Source organism: Siniperca chuatsi, linkage group LG23 (assembly GCF_020085105.1).
Source record: "Siniperca chuatsi isolate FFG_IHB_CAS linkage group LG23, ASM2008510v1, whole genome shotgun sequence".
NCBI lineage: Eukaryota > Metazoa > Chordata > Actinopteri > Centrarchiformes > Sinipercidae > Siniperca > Siniperca chuatsi.
In genome coordinates, this window is record NC_058064.1 from 17,509,652 (window position 1) to 17,526,030 (window position 16,379).

The 16,379-nt window shown below is 39.9% G+C and overlaps 1 protein-coding gene across 7 annotated transcripts in view; it reads right to left on the minus strand.

Moving 5' to 3' along the window:
* The window catches only part of ano2b (anoctamin 2b), a 66,138-nt gene that overhangs the window by 34,868 nt on the left and 14,891 nt on the right, over positions 1–16,379 (minus strand). For 6 of the 7 annotated variants that reach the window (XM_044186532.1, XM_044186531.1, XM_044186534.1 and 3 more), the window contains exons 3-14: positions 15,444–15,542; positions 14,873–15,021; positions 13,939–13,993; positions 13,787–13,838; positions 10,980–11,035; positions 10,354–10,401; positions 9,392–9,456; positions 8,126–8,260; positions 7,256–7,416; positions 6,653–6,735; positions 6,278–6,364; positions 4,908–4,991 (exon numbers count right to left, since the gene is read on the minus strand). In XM_044186532.1, the coding sequence (XP_044042467.1) occupies positions 4,908–4,991; positions 6,278–6,364; positions 6,653–6,735; positions 7,256–7,416; positions 8,126–8,260; positions 9,392–9,456; positions 10,354–10,401; positions 10,980–11,035; positions 13,787–13,838; positions 13,939–13,993; positions 14,873–15,021; positions 15,444–15,542 (1,074 nt within the window). The remainder of the gene's footprint in view (positions 1–4,907; positions 4,992–6,277; positions 6,365–6,652; positions 6,736–7,255; positions 7,417–8,125; positions 8,261–9,391; positions 9,457–10,353; positions 10,402–10,979; positions 11,036–13,786; positions 13,839–13,938; positions 13,994–14,872; positions 15,022–15,443; positions 15,543–16,379) is intronic. The other variant, XM_044186533.1, reaches the window with a different exon arrangement.

The window sequence follows — 16,379 nt, forward strand, 5'->3', positions numbered from 1 at the left end:
CAAACCCTGGTTGTCCTATAGTATACCTACTTTTTACCTACGTTCAAACGTTCACCCTCAGGATATACTGTAGTTGCAAGATCACTGACCAAGATATTTATCTACACTGACACACACCATACAAGTGGCATCATCCATTCATCCATCATCTATACCCGCTTATCCTTTCTAAGGTCGAGGCAGGCTGAAGCTCATCCCAGGACCAGCTCACAACTCATGTTCTCCCTGGAACGGGTATGGTTGTGATGTACAGGACACAGAGAATCAGATGCCATGGTGCCTCATTATCCCCTGGACAAGTCTGCAGTGCACTGTGAGCTCTCTCGATCCTCGGTTTTTCCCTTAGCCCAAGCATCTCCATTAGCATGTTAGCCACAAAGTCCTGAGTGGTTTGGCCGTGTTCTTTCCCCTCCTTGACCCCTGCGATCATTAAGTTCTGTCTCTTAAACCAACTTTTCAAATCAAAACACTTCTGAGAGTTTGAAAAGTTGAGTTAAGTGATGCTTGACTTCGGCTTCATGGTGGGCCGTAGCATCAGGGTTAGCCACTACTGCTACCTTGAACTCTTGTATAGCTGTAGCTTCAGCAGAGGGAGCTGCCCTATTCGCTCTCATTTTCCACTTAAAGTCCGTTTCCAGATTACGTATCGCTTTTAACCTTTCAATTCACAAAATCGATTCTGGCATGTATTTCTTGCTTTGTTTTGTAAAGCCTGCGGGGATGACTCTCTGGGGGCCTCCTTTTTCAATGGTATTTTCACATTTTCGGGTCCATCTTTGGGTAGGATCTGCAGATAACAATAATAGGTCATAGTGTTCTTTAGTAGGTTCTGAAACACTGAGAGCAGCTTTAATCGGAATATACTTAATAGTGGAGCCACTGGGTTTAGTGACTTTAGCTGTACATTGCTCAACCCGAAGTCCCCAACCGTCATTCCTAATGTCACATTAACTTGGCTGGAGCACTGTCGGGAGGTGGCGGAGGGTGTGAGGGTAGGATATGTCCGTTCTTGTCAGATAATATATGCAGTCTGATAGCTAACACTGCATGGAGCGGTACCAAGATGTAGCTCAAACGTTGCCAATCACTGTTGTCTAATCTGACACTAAATCCAAAACACACAATTACACATTTCTGTACAGAACGATACAAAAGTAATCCACAGCGGTAGCCTAATACAGAAACAAACACGTGGCAGAAACATTCTGCCACGTAGATCAATCATGATATATGATTAATCAGTCATGTCATATGGTTTCTCTAGGCTACAGTGAGAAACCATATGACATACAACAAACCAATCATATTAAAACAAGAAAAGTTTCTTGTCACTATAACAAATATTCATTTTATAAAATAACAAGAAAGTTTTGTGATATAACAAGATATTGAAATTAAAAAAATATATAAAAGTGAAAAGAAGACATTTTTCATGTTACGAGAAACAGCAATTTTTTGTCATGGTGGCAGCAATATGCTGCCTTATGAAATAATGCTCTATATTGTGCCCTCTAAAATACTACTACTAAAATACTACTAACAATCACACAATGAGTCACATTTTATAGATGCAAAAGTTACTGTTGTGTCTCTCTACACCTGTCACTGATAATGCAAAATGATGATGATTCATAGGTGTCAGAAATCTCAATTTACTGCTCACTGTTGAGCAAACTTCTGAATATCTATTATATAGGGAGTAGTGAAAGAGGGAGTGATTTTGGATACAGCCAAAGACATGCCAGTATGATTCCAAAGACACACAGGCTTCACTGTTTTATAATTGAAATCCATATCAGAATCAGGTTTTGAGCTCTCATGTGGTTCCTTGCTATTCTGATTCTTGACAGAATTGTTGAATAATAATCACCCAGTTGAGAAATGTAATCAAAAGCAGCTCTGGGTTGTAGAGTTGCTAAATCTCTGGGTGAATGACTATTTGGAAGCTTCACACAGTTGTTTAGTGCTGCCGTGACAGAGTCCAAGAGCTGCTCCTGGCTTACTGCTGTCTTTAAAGCTAGGGTAGGTAATGTTGGAGAACTAGCAAGAGACGGCTAGATTTTCAAAGTATCCAACCAAAAAAAAAAATCCCAGCCTCCCTTCAGACCTCCTTCCAAAGCCACTCCCCCAAAACACATTTTCATGCGCAATGAGTGCACAGGCAGAGTGCACGCAGGTAGGCAGGTCGGTGGGTAGACAGGCAGGCAAGCCAGCAGCCACAGGGAATTTCAACAAAAATAACAGAAAATGCTTCTGAAATGGATTACCTAAATGCTAGCTTTAGCTGGCATTTATAACTATTATTTGAGAGAACAAATACACAAATATACATTTAATGCTGCCTCTGTAATAACTGGCAAAGAATGGTAGTAAGCCTCTGTAAGTGCTTGTGCTGGCTCTCCAGTAGTAAAATATTTAAAAAGTATCCTGTATATAAAATCCATTTTTAGCTCTTCAGACATGTCTCACATTATTTGCACTGATAGCTCCTAAGAAAGATTAAGAAATGATTTGAAAAGTCTTGACAGAGAACTGTCTGTCACTGAGGAACAGACATGGCTCCAGTTTACAAATAAACCAAAAAAAAATGTAAAAAGAACTGTAATCCATCATATTATGTCGAGTAGTCATGAATAAAAATAGGCTGGTCTATTCAACTTACTGTACATTAGCTGTGTTTGGTACATTGATTGTAGAATGTCTTGTAATAACAGCAACACACTGACTTTACACAATATAATCCGCACAGTTTCTGTAACGTGAGGAATTCACAACACACAAATAACCACTTCAGTCATGTTTTGAAAAGAAAATCTCTAGACTTGATCCTACAGCACATTTCACTGTCTCAGGTAAGAAATCAAATGGTTCAAGTGTCGGGGTGTGTGTGTATGTGTGTGAGAGTGAGTGTGTGTGAGAGAGAGAGTTCTCTGTCGCCATAGTGACATTCACTAATCTTACCCCTGGCTTCCTGCCCAGCATGCCTCACTCCCACTCAGCCGCCCTCCCTCTGTTTCTTTCCATCCCTCTACTTCTCCAAGTCTCTCTCTGTATGTCTCTGATTGTCTTTTTCTCCTTGTCTCTTTTGATGTCTTGTGCTCTTAGTCTTTTTTTTTTAATTTAGTTCTACAGAAAATTGGTTTGAAAGTTATGAGAAACAATGTTGCCAAAGCAGCAAGTGCAGAAATATACCATTCAAAACTGCAGTTAAATAGACATTTTTCACAGCAGACATATAGACTTGTCATTGCAGGAAAAGCACGGGTGTCACTAATGACAACTCTGTTCCATTTAGGTGTTCCAGTAGACCATATAAGTCAGCCAGCAAGCACAATAAGCTATTATTAATGTTATTAGTTACACCTGTGTTTGATGAGTCAAAATGCCTGTCAAGTAATTTCCTGGAATAGTTAACAGCAGGTCACAAATAAATAGTTTAATTTTTTTTTAAAGCTCAGTATTTCCCCAAACAGCTGGGGCACTGTAATTTTTAAGCAAACGTCGCTCAAACAGGAGGAAATAGTGTATTTGTTGGGGACTATTTTCAGCTACAGATTAAAACGCATTTGGTTATTTAAGGCTCTAAATAAACTACAGTGTGTGTTCAGGAACATGTCACCCAGCGCAACACTGTGGCTCATTGATGTGTTTTAAATAGTTTTAGCACAACAATGGATCTCTATGACACAGAGGAATTTAAGCTATATCAGGCTTTTAACTACACAGACAATACGTCTTGAAACTAGTGTGTGTAAGTTTTTGTTTGTGTGAATGTATGAGTTCTCCCACACACACTAACACACTATCCAGAAAAGGGAACCACAGAGACTGATAATCCCTCATTAGCATCAGCTGTCTGTCTCAGCTCTGTCGATCTAGTCCTTCTTAAACGTGTCATTAACTACCAGCAGGGCTTAAAAAAGCTCAGTGACTAAATGGTTAATTGACTTTACACTGGTGAAAGTTCTGGATTTTCTGACTCACTTTTTGACCTTTTTACCTCGCCTAGAACACTCCACCTGCTGGAGTTCCCAGACTGTTTTCGTTGAAACTGACTGTATTTGTCTAAAATAACAGATTTGTCTGCTTTCCTGCTGAAGGTAGATACATTCTGTTCCCTCACTGGTGGCAAATATACAGATTATTTTTGCACAAATAAATGTCTAAACTAAACAGGTTCCATTGGTATGTACACAAACAACTTCCCACGGCCCCAGTAGCTTGAGTAGACTAGAACAATTGAGAAATTTCATTCCAAAAATGAAATTTCCATCATTGAAAATACTGTCACTTGCCCTTGCAAAAACAGGTGGTGCTGCAGTAAGGTCCATTATTAAAGACTAACTTACAAAATGGTGATCCGTCACTGGAAATGTTGAATTTAGAAAGCAAAATACTTCCAAACAGATCTCCTGCAGACTGCTTTGAATGAAAACCTTCACTTATAAATGTACGTCTTTGCCTTTAGTGGAAGAGAGAAGCTCACACAGAACAGGGAATGTGGATAGTAATATGCAAGGCAATCTTTCTGTCAACTTCAACTAGGCAACAGACCCTGAAAAAAACTGTTCTGTCATGTTTTTAGTCCCACAAAGACACAAAAAGATTATTAAAGCTCAGTTTGTTGTTGTGACCATCAGATATCTGGATTAACGTAAAAAAAATGCACCGAAAGTTGCACAAACAAATACCTGAGGAGTTGAGACTGTAGAAGCCAGAGGATGGGACAGGAAGAGAAGAACAGATAAGACAGCAGCCTGCAGGAGAGGAAAAGAGAGGAGAGGAGAGGGAAAGGGAGGTGAGGAGGAAGAGAGGAAAAAAGGGGAAGGAGAGGAGGGAGAGGAAACGAAAGAGGAAAAGGAAGGTGAGGAGGAGGAAGAGGAAGGAAAAGGGAGAGGAGGGGTTACCGGTATTCCTGCAGCCATGGCAGACAGTAGTTTTTGTCTCCATCTGTCCTTCCCTGTCACTGTCCCGTCCTCCTGCTTCTCTGGCTGCAAGACAGAGGGACAGGTTACACACACACACACACACACAAAAACCACATTCATGCAAACATATGAACAATCACCATTATGCCATTTCCTGTCCACTGTACAGACCCTCCCCTGTCTTTATCTGGTTTATTATGAATATAGTTACATTATTGTATTCATAATCAAAATATTACACCATGGCTCACTAATGTCAGAAACTGAGCCATTAGCAGCTATAACTGATGTATTTATCACTATATTACAGCAGCCTATTCAAACTAATAGAGTTAAATGTAAAGCGCCAGTGTAAATTCCAACTTCTATGTCTTTGTGTGACCAGTACCACAGTCCACTCTGATTTTATAATTAGTTTATACAATGACCTGTCTTGTAATGTATCTTATTGCAAAATATCTAATGTGTGTACAGTAAGGGATGAAACCCGACAAGGTATACGTTCCATGATTTGAATAGATAACAGTGAGGCAAAGAACACCCTAACGCAAAGCCAGTCAGAAGAGAGAATCCTCAGCGGCCATGGTATAACTGTATATAATCAACCATTTCAATTCCTTGTGGGGCAACTGTGTGGTGCTTTTTCTTTTTCTTGAAACACAACCAGCAGATGGCGTATGTTGACACTTTCCCTAAAAAACTAAAAAAAAAAAAAAAAAACAGCAGTCGGATCCTTCAGGTTTCCTGCTTTTATCCCCAAATCAGGTTTTGGGATGGTGTGGCGGTGATCCTGCATCATGTGCATTAGTTCCTGCCTCACTCTGGCTGTGGCAAGAAGCCATCAGGCGCCGCAGCAAAGTGTATGTGGGCCAACAGGACTCAATGTGATTGACCCAATTTACAGAGGGAATCTAGATCGCTCCCAATCATTAGATTATCACTCTAATGTCTGCCGCACACTTTGGAGACCGAACTATCAGGATCCGTCTGGATCATCAAGAAGCATCTGATTCCAAAAGTGGAGACAGCCAGGTGGAACAGTTTCGTGATCAACTGATCACACTGGTCTTTTCCACAGAATGCATGATGGGAAAATAGAGTGTGTATTTTAAAACCTGATGTTACTCTAATGAATGCCATAATTTGCTGAGGCGTTATGAAATAAATGAATGAGTTTTACTGTATAATACCTTTCCATTAGTTTTGTTGACAGTCAGGTCCAGCTAAGAGGATGGAATTCATAGGTTCTTCATATTTTATTACACAAACACTCACGAGTTAGGTAAACAGGCTTTATGGGAAACGTGGTCCTAAGCACTTAAATGACAGATGTTTCTAATCTTCCCCACCTCATTCTTTTTCTTCCTTTTCTTAGTTTTATGCTTCCTCTGTCTCTTCTGAAGGAGGATAGTCTCGTATTTTGGCCTGGGATGTTCCTGAGGGAAAAACAGGGGAAAGAGTCAAATATGTGTATAGTAGGTATGTGTGTGAGTAATGCTCGTGTGTGTATCTGTGTGTTTTCTGCATGCGTGTACTGTCCAACGTTCTGTCTTGTGATATATTTGATGCGTTTATATCTGTGTGTGTTTATATGGATCAACACATTACTATTTGTGTGTATTCAGACTGGCACATTCATGTATGTACATTTTTAAGAATATTAGTGTCTGTGTGTACACACACACACACACACACACACACACACACACGTATACTGTATATACCTCGTCCTCTTCGATGCCTGTCAGATCCCAACTGAAGCTCAAACTGATTTGACGGCGCTTCCAGTGCTCCAGGAACAGCACCGCTAAACAAAACACACAAAAAAAGTCAAATAAGGTTGCAATCTGGTTGTCCAAATCCACTTACAACCAGATGCATTTTTTTAGGGTTTATGGTTTGGCAGTAATCAGCTGATCACTGATGTGACTGCTGATAAAAATGAAGAATTTCAGCACGTAAACAGGTAAAGTGTTGAACTATCCTATCCTCTAGTGGTTGCAATACATCCAGAGAACAATTTGCATATATTTCCACTGCCCAATTTAAGACAACAAAAATTAGACAAAATGCAAATAAGCTGCTGATTATGCACCAGAGTATTTGGAAAAAACAGCAGACTGTATGTGCTGCAAATTTAAGTTTTATATTTCTTTTTTTAATTATTTTTTTAATGTATTTTCCACATTTGTTAACCTTTAATATTTTAGCCTGTAGTTCTTAGCAAGACTTGAGGAAAAGGGGGTCATAAGATATAAATGAGCAACTTCACATTCAGCCCACCTGCTCTCTCACACACACACACACACACACACACGTAACCTCACCCCACAGAGACATGAAGATGGCGAAGAAGACGGTGGCGGGGTTGTCGAAGAGGTGTGAAGCTCTGGCGGTGCCGCAGGCAGTGCTGAGATGCCAGAAGTCACAGGCTCCGTCACACAGAGGACACATGGTGAAATTGAGACTCTCATCACACATCTCCTGACTGAGGGGGGAGAAAATCAAAACTTAAGTCACAGAGGACCTAGATCTAACAACATTAATACAATGGCATTTTCCCAGTATCAGAATCAGAAATACTTTGATTCCCGAGGGGAAATTCTTTAGCAATGGTAACAGACAGCATGCACGTTGACGCATGTGCACATATTTTTGTGGACGCCAGTAAAAAGACCCAGAGATCATTGTGTCTGTTACATTTAACCATTTGAAATGAATGGAACTTTTAACACATAACCACAATACAAGCTTCTCTGCTTTGACCCTATTCAAAGTCAGTGTAGGCTGAATTATCAACCTTGTGCTTCATGACACACACACACACACACACTGCCAGCCGTACCTTCTGTGTTCCTCCCACACAACCCTGACTAAAGCCAGATACAGCAGGTATCTGGGCAATCCCTGTCTAGTGTGTGTGTGTGTGCGCGTGTGCGTGTGCCTACATTTAAATTGTGGCAGGAAGAAATCCTAATTTTCTGCATCCTTCAAATGTTAGTATTTTATTATTACAGACTAGTGTTAGTACTGTGTCAGCCAAGCATTTCCTATTTATTTCATTGAACTGAGTTGAGTATCAAAAAATGTCAAGTCTTGAATGGGTTTTGTCCTTTTTTGCACCTTAATTCTACTGAAATGTGGGATTTTACCATCCATCCATCCATTTTTTTAAATAAATAAATGTGCAATGGTACCTGGGTATGTTAGTATCCACTGTCGCCACCCCGTAGCCAAACACAATGATTCCCACTATGGAGGCTGGCATCAGTAGCTGAGTGTAAACACCGAGCCATGCAAAGTACAGACCGATCTTCTCCCCGAAGTACTTCCTGTGGGGTCAGAGGTCAAGGATTGAGGTGAAAGTGTCAGTGGAGTTCATGGTCATGACAGAGCAGACTGAAGTATTAAGCTACACGCGACAAGGGTGTGAGAATCTTAACGCTGTGTTAAAAATAAAATGCTAAAATAGAATGAAGGGCTGCGTTTGTTTTATTAGGGCTTTCATTCTTTACGCTGAGCTTTTAAGAAGCACTTTCTTTCAAGTTTATGTACAAACTCCGCCTCCTATGCTAGGACTGACAGACCTAAACATGGACTAAGTATTTCTCCATAACATTAAATATCCATTACAAAATGTGCAACGAAGTTAAAGTCAAAAAAACATTCTTAGGTGTTATTTATCAACAACAACCCCACAACTGTTAACACATTTTGATTTAAATGTCGCTTTATCCTGATTGGTGGACAGAAGTATGTGACATCACGTTTTTTCCAACTTTTAGTCAATGAGAAGAGCACAGACAAAAACTAAACAAAAAAAACAAAAACAAAAAAAACAGAAAATCTCTCATATGAAATAATCCAAAATCTTTGAACTTCGGCAGGACATTCTGTGTTCATGCAGGACCCAGTGACTCATAGTGAGAGGCTGATCGCGAACATAAGTTTTCAGGGCCTTTAACCCTCCCTAAACATAATCATTTGATTAGTGGCACAATCTGGGAGTAAGCAATACAGTAACAAAGACACTCAAAAATGTTTAAGCTTTAAAAGTTAACAGGCTCTGATTTAAGTCTAGCTTAATCATTTTGTGATTTAAACTTGATTCTTGTATGCTCTAGGTTTAATATTCTCAGAGTGGGCAAGGGAAGTGGTCCTCCTTAATTTTGATTTAAAAAGGACAGGTTCAGATTTTTCAAGTCTATTTTAATACAACACTCACATATCCATTGTACATACAGACTGGCTGTTACTACCAATAACTTTCAGTCAGTGAACTACATAATACAATAACTACAATAACCATAATGCACTGCAACTTCTGTATCTGTTCTAGTGTGCCTTTCGCAAATCAGATGTAAGATGTCTGACAGTTATCTTGACTTGAAAATTAGATGAAAAAAAAACATTTAGGCCTGAAAAAGTATGAGATTCCACATTTGCTGCTGTGATCTCATTACCTGACAAGATCAATGGGCTGGTACTTGTAAAAGGCTGAGTATCTGGCCCATTCTTCATGCAGAACCTGACAACAGATGGGACAGAGAGACAGAGTCAGCGTGGGTGTATGTTGTCATGTTGTATGTTTACCAGTTGTAGGAAGTTGAAAATCAACAAACAATCCTCAGAGGCAGAGCTGAGGCTGAAATAACCTGATTGGTCGAGTTAAACCTCAGTGGATGACGCCAAAGAAGTTTGAGTGACATTATCATAAAGCCGAGAGAAAAAGGGTAAAAGATAATATCATGACGCCTGGCGCTCTTGATGCTAAAAGAATATCAACTAGCCACAATAAATTATCTGGTTCAACATGAATGCCAAGATCATGATTGAATGGAGAAGAAGAAGTTGCTATTTGTATTTTTCCTTCATATTTTGACCAGTGTTCATTGTTTGCTGTTGTTTTTTTTTCACTTTGCTGAGGATTTTTGTTTTGCTCCATCCTTTGAAATTCATATCAATCAATGAATGTTGATTCTTGGTCTTTCTGCGCTGAGCACAGCTCTGCCTCTGAGAAATGTTTATTGAACTTAAACTCCAATCTGTGACAGTGTTAGACAGATGGGAAGGAGGAACAAGCTCAGAAAAGAAGAAAGCATAGGAGATGAAGATTACAATCGATGGAACTGTTGGAAGATGGAAGTTCTCTTGCTTTTCAGCTGTTGGAAGTTTAAAAAGGTGTTGTACAGTAGACTTTTAGATGACAAGACATTTTGGTTTTTGATAGCATACTAAATAGCCCCAGCACTGTATCATATTAGCAAGGTCACTTTCTCAAGTACTAGAGCAGTGGTAGTCTACAGTAGCTATACTTTTTGTAGTTTTTCATTAGACAGACAAATGGAGAGGAGGAGGGAGAGAAGCAGAGGGAAGAAGAGAGCGCAGAGGAAGAGTGAGAGAAATGAAAGAGGAGTCAGCCTACCTGTCTGTCGCTCCTCTCCTCAAGGTGTCCAATAACCTTATAGTCACCCTGAGCAGCGAGAAGAGAGGGGGAACATTAGTGCACACAGGCATGCAAACACACACACACACTGTGCTCATTCACTTACTCAAACATTTAGAAACACACACACACACAGGCAGCACAGCGTGTCAAAAGAAATGTTCTGAAAGACTTCAAACTTGCATCAGACTTCACAACGGTGTATCTCACTTACTCGCCTTTCCTTTTTTTTAAAGCTATCTTATCACAACATGCTAATGCAGCTGAGAGCAGGGTTTGTCCTGACAACCCTTCCTTGTTTGTGCTTCCAATGTGCTTGTACATAGCTTCAACATTTGACAATATTAGTGTCAGCTGCTGAAAATTAGAATTTGGTCTTTTCTTCCATTCTTATTCTTGGCCACAGAGCTACAAGAATGCCACAGTACCCGCTAGCACCTGTATTACAAAAATATGATATAACGAGTTTGACAAAGAAAATGAGATGCAACAAAGCACTGACTGTGGTTCTTATTTCAAGTTTCTATTCTCTGCAAATTGAATATTGTAGTGAAATGAAGTAAAACCAATGGCCATCTAGTCGGAATTCCAAACCTCACACTTACATCATGAAGAGGGAAGGCAGCGTCATACACGCCTTTAGCTATCAGCGTGCTGATGCCTGGAAAAGAGAGAGAGAGATTCTTTATAGATTTTTTTTTTTATTATTTTCATCATCATACTTACATACAAGACAACCCCAAGGAGTATCTGAATGTCACTCTGAGGTGCTGTTCTCCTCCTGCCCTGTCATCCAAATCATCACTGAATCCTTAATGCATCTTATATGTAAAGATGAAAAAATGTATTGTATCCACTGGAGAGAAGTCATGATATTTTAACCTTTGTTTGTCTTGAAACTTCAGTAGTGTGGGACTTTTTGTCGTCCAAAATAGTTTGGGCTGAAGATTCGAGTTTTAAACCAGAAATCCGAGCAGCTGGTGAAGTAATAGTTGAGTCACTGGCATTAAGGAGTGAGTTTACACCAAATGGCGCCAAGATGTGGCGTGAAATAAAGTGGTAGCCATTGGAAAAAGAGCACCGTCTGTCTATCTTAAATCAAACAACATCATCACTGAATTCAGACCATATCAGTGTTATTGACATTACGCTCCAAATTATATTCCAATTCCTTATCAGTTCTATCTGAAAACTTAATAAAGCTTTTTTTTCCGTATTCACACTGGCCATGGAGGCTCAAATTCAGACACCATGTGTTAAAAGTGGCCTTTGCACACTAGCTGTGTCTGCAGTTTGCGGTGCAGACATTAGACCACACCCTGCACCGCTTTAATTTGGTTTTTCAGTGTCAGGCAGACTGTGATTGGGCTACGTAGGTACCAGTTTTAGTCTTTGGAAAATTTCACGTGGAAGTGATGTCCTGACCTGTGAATGTCAGGGCCGACACGGACACATCAGATGACCTGGCACAAGCAACTGGCTGTTTCATCAAAGTAATTTATCAATTAATTATCAGTGCCTCAAAGGGGACTGGGAACTATGCAGTGATTAGCCGTGCTATTAATGAAACTCATGACCAACACATGCACGCACACACACAAAAATGCATGAATGCTCACTCAACCAGCTAGAAACAACCACAACTCCCAGCCTGACCCAGGAAGTATGACCCACTTGTAGAGAAGATGGAGGGCAAGAGAGACACAGGGAGTGGGCTCTGTGTGTGTGTGTGTGTGTGTGTGTGTGTGTGTGTGAGAGACAAAATTTATACACCAATAATGAAGAAGAAATAGAGGTTAAAGAGATGCAACTCTATTTTTTCTCCCCTTCTTCCCCTGAAGCTCGTGCTGTACCCGCTGGCTGAGACCTTCTGCTATGATGGAGAAGCCAACCAGACATATGGTGGACACTGGAAATGAAACGGGTGTCAGCTCATTTCTATATGGGACTGATGGGTGTCATAAATGCAAAGGCAGCTGTTAGCTACATAAACACTAGGGCGAGACCTGAGTCAACCTGAATGCAGAGTGTGCTGAATTTCTTGAAGTTCATTTAGAAAATCCCCAGGGAGATTTATTTGTCTCTTACAGACTGTGGTAGACCTATTTTTCAAGTCTTGTGATCTTATTGACACAATCTTTTTTTTTTTTTGTTTCTTACATATTTGGAGTCTTTTGTAGCTCGATAGACTTTGTACAATTTAGCTTACAAAAGTCATAAACAACTGACACCGCTGCTGAGGTAAGCCTGGATTTTAATTGCTAATTGTCCCTGCGGATGCCTGCAGTTGAAGGAGGTGTTAATGAGCGAAGCCAGTTTCTAGGAACAGCCTGGTGGGAACAGGGTGTTGCTACAAAGCCCAAACAAAATGAATCCCAAACAAATTAGGGTTAAAAAGATGTTGGTCTCATGCAATTATCCAATCATTGCACTCTTTGTTTCTGTCAACTGCACTCCACTTCACCAATGAACTCCCAGCGGGCATATCAATGTCACCACCCACTTCACCTGTAGTCTATCAAACACAGTCCAGTTGTATTTGAGAGTTTCAGCACAGCCTTGAACTGCAACTGACAGCTGACTTCACCCTGCAGTGTCACAGCCAAAGATGTGACACAAGTGTTCCACTGCACCTGCTTTTCTTTTTAATCTCACCCTTAAAAAAGGGACAATACGCATGTTTTTTTACTCGACCACAATATGTCTGCTGGGGGTTGATCAAATGGTTGATCATTGTCAACTGTTACCCAATCTGTTGCTGGGATTTTCCTTTTACAGGCTATAAGTGATTTTGGAGCAAAAACTCCCAATCCAAGTTAAGCTTCAAGATACTCCTACCTCATATTGACTGGTATTTATATCTGCTTTTGAACTGATGGAGGAAGGCGCTAAAGTATGAACCTTTGATTGCCGTCACAATATATCCACTACTAAAGGCTCATAAAGCCTTTTTATTAAGCCAAAACAAGCAACTGCCAGACCAGGTTTTTATTCCAGTATTATGATTCATGACCTCTTCGGTAGACTTCTGCTCGTTTTAGCGAGTTACCTCCAAAATCAATTATAGGCCATAATACCTCAAAGGGATGGGAGGAGGATTTCAGATTGTGTTGCTGCAATTCCTGCTGCTGCTTGCCAACAGAGGTGGATAAAGTAATCGATTATTTTGTGCACAATTTTTGATTAGGAAAAACATAATGGAAAAATCGTTGACATGTGTCAGATGCTTATGCCTGCAGCAAGCATGTTAGATCTAAAATGGGTCCACCTAACATCAATCGTTTAATCACTGACCAAGTCACAGTGTACATGTCAACGTGAAGAATGCATAGGGCTGGAAAAGGCTGCATATGTTCAGTGAACTCCTCCCAGACACACACCGTTTTGCCCATTAAGTGTTTTTTATCCTTACCTATGGTTTGACAGGTTCGTACACACACCGTCCGTCTCAGGATCTCATATACCTAACAAAGATGTAAGAACATTAGACTGGAGATACAACCTAATCCTGAACAAACAAACCACATAAAGCAGAAATAGATTCAATTCTGAATGAACACTTACTATTCGGCCCCTTGTGGCGTTGTCAAAGAATGTGTCTTTAGATGTGATGTTGTACCTGAAACAAACAAAAATGATGAATAAAAAACTGTATGCATACATGTGTGCATTTTCTGTGTGTACATCTTTACATCCTGGAATTTATATAGTGTATCTCATGCAGACTTTATTTAAAGTACTAGGTGAACTGGGATTCAACTCAACCTGTTAATTGATCAGCACACCAAAATCTATCATGTCAAGTAGATCACTGGGTCTGATGATTTAATAAGTAAGTAATATTCTCTAAAACTCTATGCTAAAGCTTCGTTTACATTATTTAAAACCATGTTTTTAAAAAACTTTTTCTGAGTTCCTACACATTCACTTGAGTTGTTATTGGATCTTATTTTCTTGAATAATACTGGTTGCCTACTATCACTCAGTATGTTGGAGGCACAGACTACAGGAGCAACAGGGACATGGGATTTTGTTCTTATCACTTAAAATGTAAATGTACAGTATGTTGACCAAGAGTGCAATCTTCCAAAAACCTGGATAAAACTACAGGATAATGGTAAATGCTAGGACGTAGTGTATCATTAGGACATGTAGAGAAGAGTCAGCGTAATGACTCAATTATGTCAGATACAGAACAATACAAATCTGAAGTTTGCTAACATTAGTTAATATTAGCCACCTAACCTACTGGTACCAGACCAAGTAAGGCTGTAGCTACAAAACCACTAAGGGTATTGAATCCAACAACAGTGCGTTTTATTGCTTAGTTTCAGTTTAAGAGAATTAATGTGAGTTATTCTATTTAAGTTACATAGTCTCGCTTAAAAATTTGGCTGAGCTCTGCTTATCTGTGAAAAACTAAAGTTCTCTGATTTCTAACAGCTAAGGAAAACATGGTAGTGTGTGTGTGCGTTTTGTGTGTGTGTGTGTGTCTCACAGGTGGAGTTTGTCCCTGGAGAAGCAGTGAGAGAGAAATTTGGTGCGTTCGTGGTTCTCATGTACTTTAGGCTGGAAAGGCTGGTTCAGTTTCCTCCACATTGTGCTCATGCTGGACCCGAAACCACTTTCCTCTTTAAGTTCATAACTCTGATGAAACACACAACACAGAATTAGTCAACTTATTACACATGTTGGACACTGACGTCCAAAGTGCCTTACAGTTCTGAAGAAAATATACTTATCTAACATTGAGTGGCCCTGTAGAAATGAAACCCTAATACATTAATAGTATAAATATCAGTATAAGGATGATTAACTGAAACACATACAGTAGGACACTCTCTGCTGTCATCTCTTCTCTGTCTCTTCTTTGCTGAATTTGTCTCTGTATGACTGTTAGTTTACCAGTGATGTTTTAGATTGCTAAAGGTCTGTTGTTACTGCATTGTTACCATGCTGTCTCTCTTTGACCACAGAAATAACAACAAAACAACAACTTGATGGACCCAGAAACACAATGTTTGTGTCCACTGACTGCTAATAAATATAACCTGGTACTGAGATCTCACCGTCTTTGTAGGGACTTTAATCTTGAGAAACTCAGCCTCTCGACACAGTACCGGCCAGGGCGCATGGAGACGAGTGAAGCTGGGGCCGTGGGTCTTTAACTGAAAAACAGATATAATGTTTATGTAATTGAATGCAGTCAGGAACCTTCAACAGAAAAAAAAAACATGTCTACCCAGTCATGTGGTCAGATTCAGTGGAAATAAGTTAGTACTATATGTCTATCTAGATCCTTGAGAGCTGTAAATCATTCTTGTTTCTTCAAATTGATCTCCTAACAAGATACAAGGCACTCAGTTACATTAATGTGTGTGTCAAGCATAGATGTCAGCTGTAACATTAGGAGGATTATGGGTTTGATTCCCCATGTTTCCCTATTCCGCGTGCACATGTAGCTTAAAGTGTATGAGCTAAAGATTTCTACTAAAAAAGTAACTTTTTTGTTCTTTTTCTGAACTTTTGTTTTGGGAAATACATTACCAGATTGCTTGGCTGAAACTACCTGCTTACCAGGCCATCTGTCAGTGCTGCTTTGCAATCCAATATAGCCAAGAGACGAGTTTTTTAGGAGAGACCTCAGTATGTGCTGCACTTCACTGTAATCAATTGCTTCTCAGCTGCTTTTGCCTCCAGACCTCAAAACTGGCCTCTAGATCTGCAACATTTCAGATTACACAGCCCTCCACAATTAAAGTTATACTTTGCATCTGAACCAGGCACAACCAATCCCTGCCATCAGTCTGACCCACTGAAACACTTTGGCTAACCAGTTTGGCCAGCAGCCTTACTGGTATTTATAAAAGATAGATGTAGCCTCTGTTCCTAAAGCAAAGCCTGGAGCTGCTTTGTTGTTGCAGCCTGTTCCTGACACAGTGGATGCTTTTTGTTCCTAACATCTCCACCAAACAGAAATAATGTATGTATTGTATGTCAAATAA